Source organism: Pelmatolapia mariae, linkage group LG18 (assembly GCF_036321145.2).
Source record: "Pelmatolapia mariae isolate MD_Pm_ZW linkage group LG18, Pm_UMD_F_2, whole genome shotgun sequence".
NCBI lineage: Eukaryota > Metazoa > Chordata > Actinopteri > Cichliformes > Cichlidae > Pelmatolapia > Pelmatolapia mariae.
This window is the reverse complement of record NC_086243.1, coordinates 17,611,208-17,634,434: the sequence shown is the minus strand read 5'-3', so window position 1 is coordinate 17,634,434 and position 23,227 is coordinate 17,611,208. Positions and strand designations below refer to the sequence as shown.

General features: G+C 37.6%; 1 protein-coding gene across 2 annotated transcripts; it reads left to right on the top strand.

The window, feature by feature from the left end:
- The first annotated feature begins 9,862 nt into the window (after positions 1–9,862).
- LOC134616603 (aquaporin-4-like) lies at positions 9,863–12,924 on the top strand. 2 transcript variants are annotated; one of them, XM_063461496.1, is made up of 5 exons: positions 9,863–9,944; positions 10,534–10,951; positions 11,094–11,258; positions 11,919–11,999; positions 12,647–12,924. In XM_063461496.1, exons 1-5 carry the CDS (start codon positions 9,871–9,873, stop codon positions 12,869–12,871), a joined length of 963 nt encoding a protein of 320 aa, XP_063317566.1. In that variant the 5' UTR covers positions 9,863–9,870; the 3' UTR covers positions 12,872–12,924. The 2 variants fall into 2 exon arrangements, with proteins under 2 accessions (XP_063317566.1, XP_063317568.1); XM_063461498.1 differs by having other exon boundaries at positions 9,891–10,097.
- Positions 12,925–23,227: the final 10,303 nt, after the last annotated feature.

The window sequence follows — 23,227 nt, the reverse complement described above, 5'->3', positions numbered from 1 at the left end:
AGTTGTTTTCCAGCTTCTTCTGATAATCATGTTTATATACAGTTTTTCTGTAGCTCCAATGACAGTATTAACAGTGGAAAATTCTGGTGAAGTTACTGAATCTCTTTGAAGTCAATAGAACTGAATGAGACAGATAGTGGAAAAAAGAGGGGTAAAGGTAAAAAAAGGTCTTAAAATTAAATCCAGGGCAGGTGACAGTGACTTATGCTGAAGGTGATGCAATTTTCCTGTAAAAGCTTCTCGTGACATGTATTACCCTAGCCTAGTAATATATGAGAAAAATACCACAAGTGAGGGGTTTTCCCCCCTCAGATGCTCCCCTTTAATTAAGAAGATTTGGATTCTAAATTTAGATTTTAGCTACATTCATCTTTTTTTTGTTTTGCTTTGTTTTTTAAATCACATAGCATTTACTGCAGTGTAACGGTAAACACAGGACAATTAGTCATCTGTTCTCTAATGGCTGTTGTGTTCCATAAACTTTGTAGTGCTCATCTAGGAGTATCCAGTTTGCAAAACTTGTATAATTGATTTTTTTGTGTCCTTCCACAAATATGGATTCATTTATAATGAAGATTTCCTTTTTTCAAAGGGTAGAAAAGTGTGTAGAAACAAACATCAGTAATAACAGGATGAGTCTGAACCACCATCTACCACTAGAGGGAACTGAAGTGCACTGTGTTAAAGTTGAGGAAACCAAAGCTCTAGATTCACTCAACCACAGTAGTTTTGGCTAAGCTGTAACCATGCATTGGCAGGTGAGATAAGGGAATAGCTGGTTTTATAGGGACATCTTTCTGGTTAGGTAAAAAAAACAAAAAAAAAAAACAACTAACATTATTTTTGTCTTTCAGTTTAAAAATGTAATAAATAAAATAAAAATGAAACATTGCTTTTTAGCTCCATATTTCTGCCCCAGCAGTGAGGCTTTTTGCTAAAGTTAGCCCAAGTAGAAAATCTGAGTATGCTCTCTGCATGATTGAATAGGAGTAATGAAGCTGACATGGAATGTGCTCTCTCCCCAGAGCAGAAGACAGTGGGATCCTTTCAAGTTGTTTTTGTCTAACAGCGCTATAATCTCAAGGTCTTTTAGGTCCCTCTGTGAAACAGACAGGGAGAAACAGAACAGATGATAAAGAAAGAGAAGATATCTGTTCTCTCTCTGTGTGTCCATCTGTGTGTGTGTGTGTGTGTGTGTGTGTGTGCGGGGTCAGCTGACTCATATGAAAAAAAAACATATCATATCAAAAATGTGAGTACATATAGTTAATTTTTATCCTCATCATGCCCTGTAGAAAACAATTAAGCCTGCACAAAGGGAGACAAAACAAAATCTACTCCTACAGGAAAACTACAGTAAGGGCTTAGAGGCAGAGCTTTAGGGATGACCCATGGTTGCTAGTGTTCAGTATAGTTACAACAACATAGTGATACCAAATGCGTATTCAGAGTCATGACAGATTAAGTGTATCTTATTTTAAACCGATTTTATATGTCACAGAGCCTATCTTGTGAAAAGGCCACAATGAAACTCGATTTCACAGCCCGAACTGGTTATGTTGTCAAAGTTGCAGACTGCTAGTAGAACTGTTTAAGCTGTTAAGCTTCTAGCCACTTATACTGCGCAGGCATATTGTGCTGATTCACCTCACTGGTTTGCCATTTTCTTTAAAATAACAGCAGAAACTGGATATCCAGTTCTCTGGTCTGTGAGTCTAGGATACAATTTCAGGGGAAATAAGAAAAGATACAGCACATTGACTTGGATAGAAAAGGTTTAAATCCCAGAGAAGCCATTTATGCTGTATCATGCATGCATGCATGTACTAGCTGCACCATTCACTTGCATGAATGCATTTCGTTGCACATTTTTCTCTGCATTTCAAAGTTCAAACAAGCTTTTAAAGCAGTGTCATGATTGGAGCACCCAGAAAGAGTGTTAGGTAACAGACACTAGCCTTTCATTGTGTTAAACTGAGAAAGCTACAAAATCTGAAAGGGCATGAGGCCAGGAAGCAAGAACACACACCACAGGGATAAACAGAAAATCTGACAAAAGACAAAGGGAGACTGTGACTAGATATACACAGAAGACTAATTAGGGCAGTCTAGAGACACCAGGGAAACTAGACACACCTGAACTAGACGAGACCTGGGGATTTAAAATTAAAAGCAAGGTACTAGGAATACCAAACACCAACTGGCTCAACACAAACTGAACATACAGAATTACAAATGAATTAAAAATCCCCAGAATACTAACGAACAACAGGAATTAACTAGAAATTATAGTTAATCTAAAATAAAAGGGGCAGAGACAAGGAAACATAAACGTAAAACCATAAGTAACAAATGGTAACAGCAGTAAAGCAAACCCAGATTTTAAGTAAATAACTCTAAACCACAAAACACAAAAACCATAACCAAAGAGCGAGTGCTTAATAATGAATTCAAAGTCCAAAAGCAGAACACTGGGAGTCCAAAGTCCAGGAGCATTACAAGCATTCATTTGTTTCATTTACTTCCATAAGAATAAACCCTTTCACAAGTTTTGAAAAGAGGCCTCACATTTGGTTCCCAGGCAAGCCTATAGATTATATAACAGTGTTGGGATTCTCTTCACTGTGACATGTAGAGAACTTGGCATGGTACAGTGATAACAAAGACAGTAGCTTCTGCCTAACAAAGCATGGCAACATTACCGAGCAAGTTGTTCACTACTAGAGACAGTTTGCCAGTGTTGCTCTCCATAAATTCCCAAGGTTACAGCTGAAATAAATATGTGTATATTAGTATTATATAGCACTGCCCATGTGTAAATGGTAAATAATACCCAAAGTGATAAGGATCCACTTAGTTGTTCTATTTGTTTGATGGCTTGTATGCACATGTTTAACAGTGAGACGCTTCTGACAAACATGAAGAGTAAAATTGAATACGCAAAGTATTAAAAGCTCAAATATTTTAATATAGTATCATCTTATGGAATATATGTGTATGTAAAAGTTGTATAGAGTAGTGTGCGAAACAAAAAAGCCCTTCCCACAATCCACATTTTACTTTCACAAGTGCGATAAGAACTCTTTTCTTTAAAGATTACTTAATTTGAAACTGAACTGCATAATCTAGGGGACAGTTCCCTAATGAAACACAACTCATACTATATCAACAAACATTAAGCGACTCAACTGCAATTTAAAGACATGCAAATCTGAAGAATTAAAGCAAGCTTTTAATTAGTAAAGAAGGGACTCCTCTGATGTGTGTGATGCCTGGAGGAACTATTGAAACACGATCCAGGAAAGAACCCCACATGATACTAAGTAACTGTTTTAAACGATTTATGTAGCTCATCAATATTCAAGTGTGTATAGTGCGCAGATATAAATTTCAGTGTAAAATGAGAAAGCCTGGTGGCCATATTTAGTATTGTAAATAATACTGTATGCATGCATAATTATCAGACTATGCATAAGGTGACTTTTTTTGTTTGTTTTTCTTAATTGAGAGTAATTAAAATAAGAGAAATCCTTCTTCTATGAAACTACTTTTTCTGTGTTGTTTTTTGATTGGACTTGCACGAAAGTAATTACTGGCATTACTTAAGCGTGATGAATGACAATAACAATATATGTCTTTATGGCTTTATGTCATGAATGAGATTTTAAATTCAGAGACAAAAAAATTAACTTCTGAAATTTATAGTGAATAGTGGATGAATCATGTTACATGTTCACTGATTAGCAGTAATTCAAAATACCCCCAACTGCACCTTAACATGATAAAGTTCTACAAGTTGTAACCTTCATGCCCAAACAGCTAAAGGTTGTCCTTCAAAGGTTGTGTTTGCAGGACAACTAATAAGTCATCTATAAATGAGATTTTGCATGTTATTGCATGTGTGTGTGTGTGTGTAGGACACACAAAGGTCAAAAGATTTTATCTGAATTATTTATATTGCAACTCAGTGACACATTAACACAGATAACACCAGAGAGGCAGACATGGGAAGAGAGATGAAGAGGAGATGTTGTCAGTTACTTTTAACTGAATTTTATCTTAAACTAGTACTATGTTAACAAAATCCTGTAATATATTTTGATAAATAGTGTATGTTTTTCTTTCTTTTCCTTTGTTAAAGAAGCAATGTGTTTTCTTGTTACATTCTCACATGTTACTGTATGTCAAAGTCACCTCTACTTTGTTGTTGGCCTTTTTGTTAGTTGATAGGGAGCAGAATTTGTGTGTTGGCCTGTGAAGGATCTTTGAGACAAATATTAACACATGAACTATATTAACACTTGAAAAATTTTGGGGAAAGTCCTTCTAGAGCAAGGTCACTTACATGGTCACTGAATGCATCATTAGGTTTGTTACATGTGCAGTACTAGTACATGTGCACTCAGGGCTCACACACTACTCCATCTCAATGCCACCAGCATCTAGCTGGGGGTCATAGTTGGCGGGTAAAGTGGGACAGACTACCTAAGAACCTAATGCTAGGAGGGGTTATAACAACCGTGGATCCATATATTTGTTTTAGTTTATGATTTTTTTTATTTCTAAGTAATAATCAAAGTAAACAATTAAATTGTCTGAAAAGTTCAGCTGAATGACTAAACTTGATTCCCAAAATAAGTGGAGGTTCTCTGATGCCACTTTTATCCCTTACAAATAATATAAAATGGTTTAGTCCATGCCGCACTTAGACTCTTCACCGGATAGATAATTTATGTGACTGCTAATGCGTATCTGTCTTATGTCTCTCACCAACAAAGCAAATTCAGATATATAAAAAAAAAAAACACTGAAAGAAGAGAAAGAGAACGTAAACTGGGGGACGTCAGTTGTTAACAACCTTCATAGATAACGTGTTAAGAATGGATTAGCTATGGATTAAGTATGAGCAGTTGTTAAAGACAGCGATCCAATCTTAGATGTGACACCGTATTCATCATAATGAGCTATGCCACAGCTTAACACCATGAAACCCTTAATTTCAGAAAAAGCCAGGGAAAGTGAGGCAGCAGCAGGTCACTCTCCAAATGATGTGACAGAAGATGAGCTCATATCGCAGCAGCTAAAAGATATTCCAAGCAATTATTTGTATCAATAGCAGTTTCAGCTTAAACTTTTACATCGCTGACATCAAGTAGCACTCAGCTTTATTGTAATCTGGACCACTGGTTCTCAGCCCGTGTGCTGTGACTCTTAAACTGCTGCATAACTCTCATGTTCGATAACATGAACACTAACACGAACAAAAAATGGATACGATATCTCATGTAACTGCAGATAACATAAATCTAATGTAACCTAATGCATTTTAACATGCAAGTACTGTAGTTCAGCATTACAGTTTTAAAAACATAGCAAGGTTTGGACACATATTTAAGCTTTTGCATATTAACATTATTGGGTAGTACTTTATAATAATGTCACACTATTAATTGATAAGGCATTAAAAAGTGCTTAATCTACCATTCATATATAATTAGACAACCTTAATATGCCATTTATAAATACAGATATATTATTATGCCTATGATTAGGATTATTACTAGCAGTGATATAGTAGCACTGATAGCTGTACATAGTCACACCATGTACAGCAGTGATAGCTATAAATGGCATAACAGTAACAGTTGGATAAACATCTGTATTTGTAAATGTCATATGAAGACCGAGTAGTGATATATAAATGATGACTTGAGCACTTGCCTTATACAGCCTTACTAATGCTTAATAGTGTTATGTTATAGTAAAGTGCGACCATCATCTATAGTTATTGTGGTGTAAGTTGATGATCTGGTTTGACCGCTGAGAACAGTGTTTGGTTGCAAGCAGGTGGAGCAGGTTCTGTTCTGTATGCTTCATTCTTGTACAGAGTCTGTCTGTGTAGCAGATGGAGAACAAGAAGATGTGATAGAGGACGATGGAAGCAAAGAGAGAGAGGAAAATGAAGGTTGCCTTGAGGGATGTGGGATGAGGAAAGGATAGAATGTGAAGGAAAAGTGTTATAAAAGTTCTTTTTTTATTCCCAGAAGTGGGAAGTAACAGAATACAAATACTTTGTTAGTGGACATGAAGCACTACATGTATAAAGACTAATTTACACTATGGAGCCCTGTTCCCAAAAACTGTCAGTGATTTAATGCTGTCTTTGAAGCTGGATTGAGGATATAAGTACCTAAAGTTCTGAGGAGATGTTTATTTCCATCTTGTTAAAGTACAGAACATCATATCATGGGGTTGGTTGGATGGTTGCTGTTAACAGACTTACATTAGTTTATGTTAACTAACTAGTGACAGAACTGATAAGTCAGTGGAAAACAAGGGGATCAAAACTAGCAATCAGTCTAAGGGGATCACTTTTTCACTGCCCCTGGCTGCAAAAATGAGTTTTATGTTAAGAAATCAGGATATACTGTCCATGTTCAATATCTATCTCAGTAAGTGGTTCCCCATTGTTTGGCTAGCTGCACGGAAATGGAAAAATACACCTGTTAGCCATCATTTTAATTACCTAATTTAGTCTTATCTTGCACAAATTTTTTCAATTCTATATATTATTGCATTCCCATTCACCCAACCATAAAATTACTCATTGTGATTGAGGTCACTCAAACTGCAAAGAGAGACTGCAAAGGCTCAATATAAAAACAAAGGAAGGGACTATTTGTACAGTGACAGCTATGTCAACATCGGCAAAGGTAATGCAAGCATGATAAATATGACATATTTGTCTTTCCAAATGCCAAATCTAGCCCACTTCTTTCTGGAGACCTATCATGGAACAGTGATTTGGACAAGGGTGTGCATGTGCAGGTGCTTGTTGATTTTGAAACACTTGAGCATTTCATCCAGATAAAACAGGAATTTGGACTATATTTGCTTTTATTACTACAGAAGTAAACATACGGTTTATGGTTTTAGTGGTCATTGCACATCATTTTAAGCTGATAACTTGGATGTGTGTATACCAACAGACTGGCAAAGTAGGCCAGTGTTAATGGGGTTAATCCCCAAAACCTTTTGCACAGTGGTCTTGTCAAAGGTCTTGCCTTGTTTAAACAATGAGGTGATGTTCAAAAGGACAAAACAAAGCACTCTTTATTCCTGTTTTGTTAATTTGCTCTTGTCACCCCAACTAACTGAATGAGTTCACTTGAAAAAATATTGTGTGTGAGATCTGTACACATGTTTTTTTTATGGTGGAAGTAGATACAGTAGCAAATCTGCAATCTAAAAACTAAATTCCAAAAATCAAACTAACAAATTATAAGATTTATGAAGCATAATGAACCAAAAGTAAAACTGTAAATTATGTATATGATCCTTTTCACATCTTCATTTTATGTTATGATGGTAACATTTTTAACTGTTGATAGAATCAGGGTAATTTTGTCTCATTTCAATGCAGATATTTAAGAAGTATTTATGGTATGGTATTTATAGTGTTTATATTAAGTATGATGTATTTTTGTATAAAATCATTTTAGCCAAAACATTTTGCTTGAATAGTTTTTTAACCTGATATACCTTGTTTTCGTTCAAGGTATTACAATAATTCCAGTGTAATATCTAAATATGGCAATTTTTTCCCATAACAAGCTATTTTGGGATTACCATACCTTATTATTGTTGAGGGGTTTTATTGTTTTATTGTTTAAATGGGCTGTGATAAACGGGTGGACAGCTAAAGTGACTATAAATGGGCAGTTGCACAGCAAGAATGATTACAGCTTAATATTTGACCTCTATCACATATGCTGCCTACTATATAAACGTATTATTTGAATGCCATCCTAACGTCCTGTAAGAATGTCTGTTACAGAAACTAAATCAACATGTTTGATGCAATTGTGTCAATAAACTACAGGAGGAAAGTGCTGCTTTTATGTTTAACGATTACAGCTTAATAGTTTTCCCTGTTTTGTATGCTCTCTGCTTGATAAGCCTGTCATTTGAATGACATCCAGAACTACTGTAAGACTGTCTGTCAGAGAAAGTTAATCAACATGTTTGATTTCGTTGTGTCAATAGACTACATCAGTAAAGTACTGCTTTTATGTTTAGCGATTACAGCTTCATATTTAACCACTGTTAGGTATGCTGTCTGATATGAAGGCTAACATTTGAATGACATACGGAACTACAGTCAGAATTTCCGCTACAGTAACCTACTCAGCATGTCTGTGTTTAACGTTCCCCTGCAAGAGTTCAGCTTAGGCAACTTGAAGATTTTCAAGCTGTTTGTTCTTTTTTTCTTTAAATCATTGCACCAACCAAAGCACCAATGGCTCAACTGCCTTTTCTCACACATGGTCATAAAGTGTAAGAAGAAGGTAAGATTATTTGCTTTGGAACGTTTCTTTAAAGTGCCATACCAGAAATAAAAATAAATTAATAATATAAAACAACAAATTAATTAAAAGCTGATCTGTATAGAAACGTCTTTGGCTGCTTTTTGAAAGAGTCAGTGTACAGAGCACAGCGTAAAGACAGTGGAAGAGAATTCCACAACCTTGGTGCCACTGCCTGAAAAGCCTGATCCCCACGTGTTTGGAACTGAGTACATGGGACCAAGAGACCTGAAGACCTAAGTGCTGGGGAAGAAGCATGAGGTTTCAACAGGTCAGAGATACATTGGGGAGCTTTACCATGTAGAGCCCTAAAAGTTCAAACTGAAATTTTAAAATGAAACCTAAAACTTATTGACAACCAGTGAAGAGAAGCCAAAGTAATAATAATAGTAATAGCAAAGTAATAGAAGTAGTAAAGGTGCAGAGAAGCCTCCTGTCAGGATTTTTCAGTTTTACTTAATTTTGCATATTTAGAAATTCACTTCTCCTCGACTCAGAGCAACACTCTGCAGTAATGGATGTTTTTCTAACACGTATTTGATGTTGGTTTGAATGTTATGACATATTATAAAATGCATGTTAGGGAAATCATTTCTGACAGTGAGCACAGTGAGATAGATAACAGTGAGGAGGAATGAAGAAGAGATGTAAAGGGGTTTTAAATAGTGCTTGTCTGTTTGTTACTGAACACATTTAACCCTCCTGTTGTGTTCGTCTCTCAGTGTAATCAACATAAAAGATAGAAATTTGCAAACCCTCCTGCATGTTTATATGGCATAGATACTGTTTGGGTCAGTTTGACCCAGCTGCCAAATGAAGGTTAAAGAGCTCAGAAGTGTCAAATAATATTTGTTTCTTTGCATTTGTGGTAAATATCAATTGTCCAATTACACACACACACACACACACACACACACACACACACACACACACACACACACACACACACACACACACACACACACACACACACACACACACACACACACACACACACACACACACCCTATCCTGTTGACTTCATCTGTAAAGTGCAAGAATGCAGATGTTGTCATGACTTTTGATGGGAATGTTTTCTGTTCCCATGAGCAAACTCCACCTAGTGTGTGTACACATAAGTGGACACTCAGCAGGGAAGAAGTAAAATTTAATGACATAAAGGATTTTTTGTTTCTAACACTTTTGGGTCAGTAACAGATTAAGTTGAGTGAGTGATTTGTTTTATTATTTTTATTTGACAACTTTTCTGAACTGGTGATTTTGCACTTTAAAAAAATAATCATTTGTAAATATTCTTTTTACTCCTGCAAGTTTTCAAAGCTCCAATATGAATGCGATTTGACACTGAATGAGTAGATGTGCAGTTGCACTGTGTGCATCAAAGATATTGTTTGCCCAGCAGGCAAATCTCTTGACTCCTCCTCCTGAGCAGGCTGTTTAATTCCTGTGAGGGGATGCTTGGGTAGTAACCTAATAAAGCTGCTGGATGCAATCCCAGGGCACAATGAGTGGATCATGCTCATCTGACAGACCTGTTTTCTCCAACAACCCTGCGCACGCACAACCTGCTGCTCCTCTGTAAGTACTGCAGGTCACAGCAATTACAACTTGTACAGTAGATAAAATGAAGAGTCAAGTGTCTCTGCTGGTTGAAAAGATCATCAGGACGCATGAATGAAATATATTTCACGTTATGGGGACAAGGAGAGAGAGAATACATTATTGCTTTCGGTAAGTTTTAGATTTTTGTTTGTAGTTTTTTTTGAAAAGTTATTGTTTGTTGTCCTGCAGGTTTGCAGGTCTTATATTGTTTTTTGAATGTACATTTTTTTGCAGATATTTGAATTTGTACAAAACATATTCCATTTAGCATTAATACTCAAACAATGTACAGTCTTTCCTCATCCTGGTTAAAGTTCACTGAGTAGCAGCAATTAAAAGTTGTATGCTTTGACTGTAAGATAATTTGCCCTTATGCACAATGTTTAAAGAATGCTCTCAATTGCATTTTGTTATGGAAAAGTCACTTGCTTAAATCCCTAGTGGAGTTATAAATCTTTTGCCCAAAGGCAGCTGCTCTGATAGGGTTCAGTACAATTCTAGCCACATGCACACACTAGGAATCCACAAGTAGGCTAATCATTTTTCTCATTGTTCTTTTTGCCAGGAGGTTCCTGTCCTGGTGTAACTGTCAGAACATAATGGCGGCATTTAAAGGGATCTGGACCAAGGACTTCTGGAGGGCTGTGTCTGGAGAATACCTAGCCACACTCATCTTTGTCCTTCTTGGCCTGGGCTCCACCATCAACTGGGCTGCAGGGGAGGAGAAGCCTCCGCCAGCTGACCTAGTCCTTATCTCCCTGTGCTTTGGCCTTACTATTGCCACTATGGTGCAATGCTTTGGCCACATCAGTGGTGGACACATTAACCCTGCAGTCACTGCAGCTATGGTTGTAACTAGAAAACTGAGCCTGGCAAAGGCTGTTTTCTATGTGGCAGCTCAGTGCCTGGGAGCTATTACAGGAGCTGGGATTCTCTACTTAGTCACACCTACTGCTGTCAGAGGGTCCTTTGGTGTGACCACAGTAAGAACTTGGTTGTTATTTATGGTTATGATAAATGTAAAATAGGTTTTTACTATTGTTCCTATTGTTTCTTTTCATCATTTGCTTCCCAACCGCATCATTTCCTCAGGGATTAATAAGGTATTCTGATTCTGAATCCTAGGTGAATTCCACCATATCAGTGGGACACGGCTTTCTTGTGGAGCTCCTGATCACATTTGAACTGGTTTTTACCGTCTTCGCCACCTGTGATCCCAAACGCACAGACTTAGGTGGTTCTGCAAGCCTGGCTATTGGCATTGCTGTAGTGATAGGGCACTTATTTGCAGTAAGTAGCTTTCAGCAAGTTAAATAAATACATATAGATAGAAACAATGTCACATTCACAGAAATGGTATAATCAGATCACTTATATAAAAAATGTAACTACATCAGAGCCTTAGAAATTTTCTGCAACCACATCTACATATCAGCTGACTCATCTAGTACTCCTACAACCAGCAGTGAAACAGATTTAAAGATTAACCTGAAGCTCACATTACATTCCCAAATTAAAGAATTTCAGAGCAAGTTCTTTTCCAAGTGCAAGCTTTTTCAGTGGAAAAAGAGCAGGTGGATCAAGCATCTATTCGTGAATGTGTGATACTCACACTTGTCAGTGTTCACACCCACACGCTCATCTTTATTGGAGGTTGCCATCGCATGGCAACCAATCTCTGGGGGCTTCCTGAAACCTGCAGAGAAAATGAATGCACAGGGAAACAGATATCATCTCTCACACCGCACAAGTGATTTCTCATTTGGGCTGTTTCGTAAATTCATCATACATGCATCAGACAACTATATATATATATTCTTCCACACATTTTCTGTAGGTAAAACTATAAAACAAAACATTGTACCTATCCTAGCTTTGATGTTGATAATATGCAAATTTATGATGTACAGTCCTTTTAGACTAAAATCAGTATTATTATCCATATTGCAGATCCCATATACAGGAGCCAGCATGAACCCTGCCCGTTCTTTTGGTCCTGCAATGGTCACACTTAACTTCGAGAACCATTGGGTGAGGGATCCTTCTGTATGACGTTATTCTTACTTTAAGGAGTTTGTGCAAGCAAAATTTAATTCAGCATTTCTTCCCTGTTATAGCAGAGAAAGGTCAGTCTTTCCGTGTGGAATTTACATGTTATACATGTTAAATATACAGTATAAACATCCTTTTCATGTGTGAACTGTCTCTTTAAGTTGGTTCAATGTAAAACACAAAATGCTCAACTGAGGGTGACTAGTTAGTTGTGAGTGTTAGAAATGCTGAACTGAGATCAATGAAGTGGTTTGCTTTCCATTTTTAGAATGTTTAATTGTTCGTGAATTGTTCATGTTACATGAACAATAATCCTAATTGAATGAGTTGAGTGAACCCTTGCCAGACCATTTATTTAACTCATCATAGCCTTCAAGGCGTCAAGTCACAGTTTATTAATGTGTAAGTATTTGCTAATTAAAATCATTTGCCTAGCGACATAAAAATTGGGTGTTCCCTTAACTTTCTCCATGATGTGAATGACACCGAGTGTAACTCATTCTCACTGTGTCTGCCGTCATATTCAGAAGTCACTTCAGCCTGCAGACACAAAACTTACCTACCTCTAACAAGGCACCGATTAACCATTTGACTAATTAAGGTGTTTGCCTTGCTGCTTGTGTTAGGTCTACTGGGTGGGACCTATTCTCGGAGGTATCTTGGCTGCTGGTTTGTATGAGTATCTGTACTGCCCCGACCCTGAGATAAAGAAGAGGATGAAACAAGTCTTCAAGAAGGACCCATCAGGGAAATACAGGGAAGTGGAGGCAGGGGACATTGCCGTCAAGCCCGGCTCCATCCATAACATCAGCGTGGAGAAAGCTGATGTTATGTTAACAGGAGAAGTATGACTATCACGTGCACTGGAAATGGAGACTAATTTGTAGAGCACAATCACAATCAAACTTTGGGGTTATCCAACTTAAGACCCCCCCCCCCCCCCCCCCCCCCCCCGCCCCACCACCACCACACACCACACACACACACAACCCCCTCCCCCTCTAAAGACTGTGTCTTTAAAACAGGAAAAAAAAATTCTGTCTGTGACACACCCAAACTGCACTGCTTTCATTGTCATAAAGCTTGCGTGATGCTATGGCTCAACATCTGCACCCTCTATAAATGATTTAGCAACAGTGTTGGCATGTGGCATACATTGTACAGCCCACAGTACATGAAGTTAAGGAAACGTGGGTAGGGTCAACCAATTATGTGAGGTCATCACAGTGAATTGGAGACGTGAAGAAGAAAATGCAGCCTTGTTATTTTTGGATTAGTGTCACATTTGGTCCTCATACTTTATATGTAATTAAAAGTAGAGGATTTCCTTGTAATCATTAATCACATTACAGATCCCAAGCAAAGTAAGACAGCTCTGACAAGCATTATTATTGGAGCCAGAGCTGTGTTACAGTGCTCTCTATTTTCAGTGCATTAAGTTGGAGAAAAATAAAACACAGCTCATTTTGTTTGAAACACAATGTCTTTTGTTTGCTTTTGTTAAATAAAAATTAAACTCCACTTTTTGCTGTTTATTTTTATCATTTTCCATTTCATAAAAATGTCATATTTATAAAATATTTTTCTTGTTTTTTGTTTTATAGATCTATATTCTTGTAAGTGTTTGCTTGGCTGTATATCATATCTTCTCTTTCTTTATAGGATAATTGGCTAATCTATGTTTATGTTCAAGTATTATTCAGTTATTGTGCTCGCAATCTGGAACATGTAAAACTGTGAAGTTGCAATAATAAACCTTCTACTACTCAGTTATCATTAATAATTCATCTTTCTTAATATTTCAAAACACTACAGCCTCCATAAGAAAACTAGTAATGATACCTATATGTTGTTTTTTTTTGTTATCCATTCCTCTTGGCTCACTGCTTTCTTATGGTAGGTGGTAGACTCTGGGGAAAAGATAAGTCCAGATCACTGATGTATTGGCTCATCTACACATGGATAATGTCTCCCTGTGGTCCAATAACTGTCTAGGATGTGTGTTCCTTGTGAGTTAAGTCGCTGAGAATATCTCCAAGTAATCTCATTTCATCAACAGAGCACAGGAAATGATAACGCTTCTGATAGGAAATAGAGGTGATCTATTATAGGATTTTTTTTCTTAACTGAAAAAAACCCCACAAAAAAAATAGGCGCTATTTCATCTTTTTCTACAACATGGAGGAAATGATCAGCCCCACTGATTCTGTTGCATCCACTGAATTTGTCTACATGGTGCAACTAGATTGCATTTGCAAAGTGAAAATACAAGTATGAGTCAGATACTGACTCAAAAGTGTTTTTACTCCCATATTGATAGGATCATGCCAAAGTCACTGGTTCAGCACAACCTTTATATGGGACAACAGCATCATCTACTGGCCGTGGTGTGAGAAGGGTTCCCTTTTGCATTTCTCCAGGGGAGGGCAGCCACGAGCTTTTAATGGACAGGTTACACTGCCGTAGTGGGTAGACAAAAGTTCGTTTTTTCACAACTCTATATTTAAATCGATCTAGATCATCAAATACAAAGTAAACAGCAGTATTAGGTCTCGTACAGCCCCCGTATTAGTACAACAAGAGTCCCAGTAAGTTGATAATGATTTTTTTCTCTTAAGGGTTGTATTACAAGTTTAAAAATTGATTTAGTTATTTATTTATTGTGTGCATTTAAGAATGAATTGTAACCCTTTTTGTGTTACCATCAGTAATAAATATAGTGGGGTAATGAGGCGGAAACAAGAAGGTAATAATGTAGAAATAACAAGTTATTACCACTTAATTTCCAAAGTAATGCCTAGGTAACTCTTTTTCTCACCACCCATTATAGCTGAGTAATATGAAAATACTAAAATATGTACAACTGGGTATAATTAGAATATAATTAGTAATAGTATAATAATATCCTGGTAACAAAACAATAACCTGATAATAATAAAATGGTAATATGTATGCATTAGAATTTGTATATGCTGACTTTTGATAGCAACATCACAATTATAAGTTTAAATTGATTAACATTTGAAGATAGTATCACCATATTATAATGCTGGAATCAATACTACCTTATGTCCTCAGCATTCTTCTTTTTTTAAAATTAACAATGCAAAAATGATGCTTCATGTTGTGGTTATTACCTGAGAACAAATGCAGCAGTTTCTGTGTAATAGCCAAGAGCAGGGCTGCAAACCCCAAGTGACCATTTTCAACTAAGTCCATGTTAGTGTCCCATTAAAGCAAACTTCAAGAAATTTGATGAGTACCTGCAGATATGTGGTTGTTTATGTGTTTACAACTAGGAATCAGGCACAGAAATATCCATACTTTTCCAGCTCAAACTTTTTGAACTTTGCTTTAACTGGTTATTAATTAATGTGGAATTAGACAGAAAGGGGAAAGGTTTGATTTTGAAGCCTTGCCTCCTTTTTATTACAGAGAAACTACAACAAATGTTTTCAAGTAAAAAGCCACAAGATTAAATATAATGTTTTCATCGTTATCATCAAAAAAGAATGCATTGGATATACCAGCATTATAATGTGGTAATAATACACTAATGTTTAAAGCATCAATAATATTGCCTTATGTTGCTAGCAGGTTATTATATTTTTACCAATATATTACTATACTGTCACTAATTGATTTGTTTCTACATTGTTACCTGTGGTTTCTGGCTTTTTTTACCCAATTACATAGATTTCAGCATAGCATCATTCATCATTACTTGGATAGTAGTCGATATTAATTTGGTAATTAAGTGGTAATAACTTGCGTTTCTATATTAGTACCTTCTTGTTTCCACTGTATTGCCCTACTATTACTATAACTGAACTGTAGCTGTAACTGAACTGTATAGAAAGTGCTACCAAATTAACTCCAACTGTGACTCTTCAGATACTGTTGTGTACTGGAGTTGAGCATTTACAGCACCATCCTTTACTTGCTTGCATGGGGCTATGTCCCTTAAGGCTTCAGTAGTTTGAGTCCAGCACCCTTTCATTTATATAGCACAAACAAATGAGTACAGACATCTGATGTTTTATACACTGACTGTTTCCTCTCAAGACAGACGATGAGAAATTGATCGTTGGTTGGTTTGGATTTATTGGCCCCACTCATCTGCAGATTACATTGAAGAAGACAGGTGACATTTTCCTGATGAATATTTGTGACCTGAAAGTATATGTGACTTTTGTTTCCATACAGCGAAGACACTGACTCTTAGATAAATGCGGGACTGTTGGAAATTACCAAAAAACATCCTGAGCAAACCACTAGCACAAACAGACAGGAAGCCATTCTCATCAAATGCCCGAGCCATACATGTTTTTATGCCAGAGTACCCAGAGACACCATACAGACTCTACACAAAGGATGCCAGCCAGCTGGAGGATTTGAACCCAGGACCTTCTTATTGTGACACAACAGTGTTTACCATTGCACTACAACGCCTCACGAAAGCATAGCAAACAAATATATATTCACTCCATGTTGACAAACTTTCAAAAGTTTGCCTCAGACCCCTCAATTAGGAAAAGCTAATAAAAAGTGATAGCAAATAATACACCAACATTTTTTTTCAGCTGTTGTTTGTGAACATCTTGAATGGCTTGTCAGCAAGATGTTGAACAGAAAACTGATAACGCATGGCTAGCCCTCATCGCGTCTGCTTCCATGAGTCATTAATTTACATTCACATTCAAATACCAACAATGGCTATATGATGGGAATATTGTTATACCCAAAGATTCATTTGCACATCACATAGATGCCAGCAAATTATATTTCAAAGTGCACCTCGTCCTTATCTAATTGAAAACAGACCAATTTCTTGCGACCTCAGATTCCCCGTTCCCAGCATAGAATAGAAAGGGCAAAAGATAAAACATACACCTTAAAGATCATTAGCAATTAATATTTGGGGATTCGTGAAGAAAAACAGCGTTAAACACTTGTTTAATAATTCATACTATAAACAAGAAAGTCTCCCACTTCCTTAATAATTTAGACGTAAGCTAATGTTGATTTATTCAGGAAGGTCTCTGCCACCAGCACTGCCTGGAGTGCCCAAATTTGAATTAAAGTAGGACAGTAGCAGGCGAGTCTGTAATAACATTTGTATAATTTTATTATTGCTCTGGGCTCAGTTCATTTCCTCCTCCAGTAGCTGCGTGAAATTGTTTGATTCTGGAAACTGCCTTGAGTCTGCGGCTCTGGGGTTGGAGGGTGGTACAGGAACAGGAAGGCATGCGACACTCTCTCTGTCTGATGCTGTCAGAAACATAAACACAGACACACACCTACGCGCACACACACACAAAACTCCACGTACATGTACATACACACATGCTGAAATGGAGCGAGAGAGAGAGAGAAATAATTTTGTTATTCTGGGTTTTGTAATACTGTTACATTGGCTCACTTAATAACTCAAGCTGTCTAGAGGATATGATTGATATTCTCACTCACCTTGTCACTTATGATAAATATTATGCTGCATTTATGTGAGATGGCTAGGAAGTGGAATAACTCGTTCATTACATTATCATATCACACAAATATGAGAGTTTGTGTTTATGTCCCTTTCTAGCAGGGAGATTGTCATTTCTTCCTAATATTAGTCAAAGAAACTCAAGCAAAAAATGTTTCTGTGCAAAAGAGTTTGTTTGTAAAGCGGCTAATCTGATGACAGCCCAGCTTTTTTGGTAACTTTACCACTTGGAAAGCTTTAATTTTATTTGGCCCATGAGGAAGAATTAAACTCCATAATTGTTTGGGGGGGTTGGGGGGGGGGGGGGGGGGGGGGGGGGGGTTGCTAGGCTATCAACTCTTATCATGTGATTTCTAGTTTGTGTTGTTCCACTACAACTATATTGTGATTTTGTTTACCAATGATAGGACTATCATTTCCAAAATGGTAATTTACAAAACTCTGATTACTCTAACACAAACAATCAAGTTTGGGAGGTATTAGCTCATGTAACACACACCTGAGACCCCAATGGCTTTGACACAGGAAGGGAGGGTGGAGAAGTTCTGATTGGTTTCCTCGGGGCTCTGCTTCCAACTTCCCACCCGCACACATTCCCTCACTCCTCCCCGTCCTCCCCCTTCAATTCCTTTATGCAGAGCAGCCCAAACTGCAGTTTGATGAAACACATTTGTTTGACTTAACTCTTGCCTCCCCATCATGGCTAAATCTCGAAGGCCTGTCGTTGTAATGTGGCCCAACAGCAGTTGGGTTAATGAGAGGATATATGTACAAGTGTGGGACTTGACCGGAGGAGCTGTTTTCCATTTGGGTTTGGTCTGCTCATGTTATTAGGGAAACCTTTATTATTGTTGCCCTCTAGTGGGAACCATATAATAGGATTACATTTTATTAGAGCCTCCCAGCATTACCCAAGCAGCCCCCTCCTCTTGTCTCTCTTCCCCACATAGTAGTGTCACTGACTTCTGTCCGCTGTGGGTGGGAAGGGTACATTTGGGGCTGCGAGGGAAGCCAACAAGTGGGGAAACCGATGACACCATAGAGTTGAGATCTCTATTGTTCTTCAGTTACTGAAAAAGAAACTCGTTGTGGTAAAATCTTAATTTTTGCATAACAAACTTGAACAATCTCATGAACATAACAGACTCTGTCATGTTTTGTTTAATGTAGGCTAATAATCAGCGGTTACACTGGTCAGGGCTCTACCTCATCACTCTTCTGCCACATCATAGCTGATATATTGTTACAATTCTCTGTCTTAATATTTTTACACATTACTATATTACATTTTGTCTAAGACCATTAGCTCTAATAGCTCTAGCTAATTGCAGCTGAGGGGTATAAGAAAGGGGTTCCAGTTCTACTTGCAGTGGTTTTCCCCCCTTTTGTTAGTCGGATGATGCAGGTGATGTGATAGATGCAAGCTACCTATGCCTAGGAAGTGGGAGAAATTATTCAAAAGCTGACATGGAAATCTGGCAGGGGCCATCCTGAAGCTATTATATTAGGTCTGAAATATTTCACATGATGTCTTACCAGATATCTACTCTGGATGGCATAACATTAGAGTACTACCAGAGACTAGAAAGATATTTCTCCCATATTAACTTCTCTCTATTGGCTCAATGTTAAGTCGAGAATTGTATTTCAAATCCTTTTCCTCACAAATTCCTGAATGATCAGGCCGCATCATATATTAAATACCTCATAGTATCATATTAGTTCAATAGAGCACTTTGGTCTCAGAGTACAGGCTTACTCTTGGTTCCTAAAGTAGGTCCAAAAGTACAATGAGAGACAGAGCCTTCAGCTATCTCCTGTGGAACCAGCTTCCAGTTTGGGAGACAGACACACTCTCTATTTCATACTTTCCTTTTTCATAAAGCTTATAGTTAGATGATCCTGTTCGTGAACCACCCTTTAGCTATGCTGCTGTAGGCTCAGGCTGCTTGGGGACTTCCCATGATGAACTGAGCATTTCTCCTCCACTCCTGTCTTTTTACTCCCCATGCCACAATCATTCATTTTTTCTCTACTCCCACCTCCTTCATAGTATGTGTTTTACCCTATTTGGGGTCTCTATGTATTCCTATTTTCTGTCTTCTCTTTCTCCTCAGCCTTCAACCAAGGGGAGCAGATGGCTGCACCTCCCTAAGCCAGGTTTTTTTTTCCCCTGTTAAAAGTAAAGTTCTTCCTTCCCACCATTGCCAAATGCTTGTTCATAGGGAGTCATCTGACTGTTGTGAAATTCTCTCTCTAGTATTAAACAGTCTTTACCTGAACATAAAGCAAACTTGGCCTGTTGTTGTGAAGTGGCACTCTATAAATATAGCTTAGCTGAAATAAAATAAGATTAAACTTAATTGTGTAACTGGAATTAAACTGTTAAAAAAGTCTGCTTAAATTACAAACGTCTCTCTTTTTACTAAATGCCTTTTACCAAGCTTTAGGCCTAGCTGAAATAATCCAGTATGGGTTGCTTGTAAGCTCAAACTCAATTTAACCTTCCACGCTAGCATGGTTTGAACAGAATATCATAGCAAGTCAAACAGGCTGTTAATGCAAGATAGTCTGAACTATAGTTTTAGTATTGTCTGTGTATATTTTGCTAGAATGTATAATATAAATTAATAATCCATTAATATAATTTTCTTTAAAATGATATTGATGCATATTACTGTCTCCTACTTATGATAGCCTGACACCATTATTCCTGTGTGCTAACACACTAGAGTGTACACTTATAGAAAGGTGTTTTTTCACACTACAAGCAGTGCGCATCAGACCTTACAGTTATTTATGTACAGTCTGGCACATGCTCTCTATCATAAGCCTACTCTTTATAGTTTGTTTTTGGATTCAAATCCAGGAAGAAGTATGTATGAAGATGTATTTGTTACTGCGGGTAATTTGTGGCAACCCTGTAACAAGGTCTACACATACTACAAATCCCAGTTTCACCCCTCGTAACAGCCCCACAGCAACACCGAGGGAGGCACATGTACATGCAAACTCAAAAGAGTTTGCATACTGAAAGTTTCTATTGAAGGGAGTGAACAAAGGCTCAACTATTATGCAGACACTTGTTTCTTGTCTTTTTCTGTTTGCTATTGCTAATTGAATAAAAGAGCTTCTGTTATACAATTACTATAATTCATGTTTAGCCTTTCAAAGCCTGATGTGACTTGGACTATATTATGGCAAAGGAGAGCTTCTCCAAAGCTAAATTTCATTGTGCCAAAGATAATACTGTATTTGATGAACAGGTCTGGCCTCAAACTGTGCAACCCTGCGGGGCAGACTGAGTCAGGAGCTACAGCAGCTTCAGCACTTTCCCTTATCCATCCCACTCCCTTACATAACCACAGGCCATGAGAGGGGTGTGGCGGGTAAAGCAGCAGTTATTAACTTGGTCTCAGGCAAAACCAACATCTCTTTTAGTCAACACTGAATTGCAAAGAGAAGAGAGCCGAGTAATGTACTATAAGTGCAGTGGTAATTCACACAATTTAGGTTTATCAACGGGTTTTGGCGCAGGGGTAGGGGGGAGTGTCATGTGTGTAGGTAATAAAATATATATGCAGAGGGCAGTGAATTATTAATGGTAAATGGAGGTCGCTTAAAAGTTATATAAATTATCACTTTGCCCAGAACAGAAACTTATGGGATAATATTAAAATGTTGAAATGCAGTGTAGCTGTGGCACAATTAAATAATCACACAGTAAACAAACTGACTAATCTAAATGTTACACACCAGTACTATTTGAAGTTTGCAATCTTTAGCCACCATAAGGCAGTAGTTATTCTAGCAAGTTAGGGTGCAATTAGGAAAAGTCTAAAGAAAAGCTTTCCTGGACTTCTAATGCTTATTGAACTTCCTCTTTCAAAACTTACTCTCACTAAGTGTTAACAGTAGAGACCGATTGTCATACAAGTAATTACACCTAGTGCTTCTGAGACATTACTGTAGTCCGTTAAAAAAAATAAATAAATAAATAAAAGAAAAGAAAAATTCCAGCAGGCGGAGTGAGTTTTCCAGGCTTCCTCTCTCCTTTCTCCAGTGAGAGCATTTATAACCCTATGATGTCATTCAGGTTCGGCAGTTTCTGTTTGGGGCAAATTTAACATCTGCAACCAATCTGGATAATTTCTCCACCAAAACGTGGTACAGCCAGTGAGTGCAGGCCTGCTGTTGCTGCCATTATTTAGGTCTAAATCCAAGTTAGATACCTGCCATTCACAGGGACATTGGAACTATTGCTTAGGTTCCTTTTTTTGGCAATCAACACCGCACTCATTCAGCAGTCTACCCTGGTTAGTTTCATGATACGTGTTTTGAATGCTTTGAAGTTCATATTAAAAATAGCTTCACTCGTGCAGAAAAAATAACATATGGGATTTCTATAAAAGTTGTTCATTCTTGTGGCATCATGGCTGACACCTGATTCTTGAAGTATTGTGGCCCAAACCAGCAACCTGTGGAAAAAGTAATCTCATCTTAACAACTGAATCCCCTGTCCCTGTGGGACGTGCTGGTCAAAAAGTGGAAAGTTTCATGGCCGAATTGGACGGTTCATCCTCAAAAGGCGATTTTGTTTGTAATTTATAAAAGATCTGAGGACACCACTTTCCTGATGAAAAGAGCTGAAATATGTTTTCACATGGTTCAGTCCATCAGTCCCTAGTGACGTGGCATTGTTTCTCCACTGTTGCTTGAACTTCAAAACGAGCTTGGATTCAGTTTTGTCTCTGCGTGAACATTAGGCTACATGGCATGTTTATAAATATTTAGTTTAAATTGATGTCTTATCCAGCTTTTTTTCTCTCTGGTTTCTCTGCTTTTTATGTTGGATAAAGTTACACTAACAGCTTTGCTTTCATATAAGAAAGTTTGTGTTCTGCCCAGTAGGGGGCGCAGGAGATATTTCAGCCTTCCTTCATAGTGTATGGTATGGGGATAACTATTAAGAATCTAAAGGAATAACTGTCAACCCTGTGCCCACATGTGCACAAAACAGCACTCTTAACTCGGAAAGAATAATTATGCCTGTTGACTTGTAACTTTGAACATGTAATTCCTTTACTGTTTGCATCCCCAAAGTAATTCTAAAAGCCTCAGAAGTGCCTCAATCTTCCTGAAATCATGCATGGTTGAACATTTGAAATGAGCTCGCACATCACCCTCGGGCACTGATTCAGACTTGATTGAGGCAAGGCAAGCTGCAAGTGCTTATTTATACAACTGGTCTACGTCATTTGGAGGTTGTCCAAAGGGAGGAAAGAGACTGAAAAGATCACAAAGACCAAACTCGAGTGAGAATTTCATTTAAGCACATTCTATTAATTTCGTTGATTCAAGGTTAATCAACAAGTTGTCAGGGAGCACATGCTGCGTGTATACGTTAAAGAAGCAAACTAGTCAGGTTAGATGTCTGAAAAGTAAGGGGGAGAAAAAAAAATCAAAGGACTCCACCAACAATCTATATAATTATCATCATCTGCTGCCTTTCCTCCCTGGCAGAAAAACACTCCATCCATTTGTAGAAATCGCCCGGGGGAACGTTACATCAAAACTAATCATAACGATTAAAATCAGCTTCTCTGCGAGACCGAGGCAATAGGCAAGTTGGAGGCAGGAGGGGTGAGGGTGTTGTAAATGCAGAAAGAAAAAAAATATTTGATTTTATAAAAACATAAACTCAACAAAGACTGAG

What these genes read in the sequence shown, in the direction of transcription:
- LOC134616603 (XM_063461496.1), top strand. Translation starts at nt 9,871, where the DNA reads ATGAGTGGATCATGCTCATCTGACAGACCTGTTTTCTCCAACAACCCT. An exon ending in GCACAACCTGCTGCTCCTCT is followed by an intron (nt 9,945 to 10,533) that starts GTAAGTACTGCA and finishes TCTTTTTGCCAG; the next exon opens with GAGGTTCCTGTCCTGGTGTA. An exon ending in TGATAGGGCACTTATTTGCA is followed by an intron (nt 11,259 to 11,918) that starts GTAAGTAGCTTT and finishes TCCATATTGCAG; the next exon opens with ATCCCATATACAGGAGCCAG.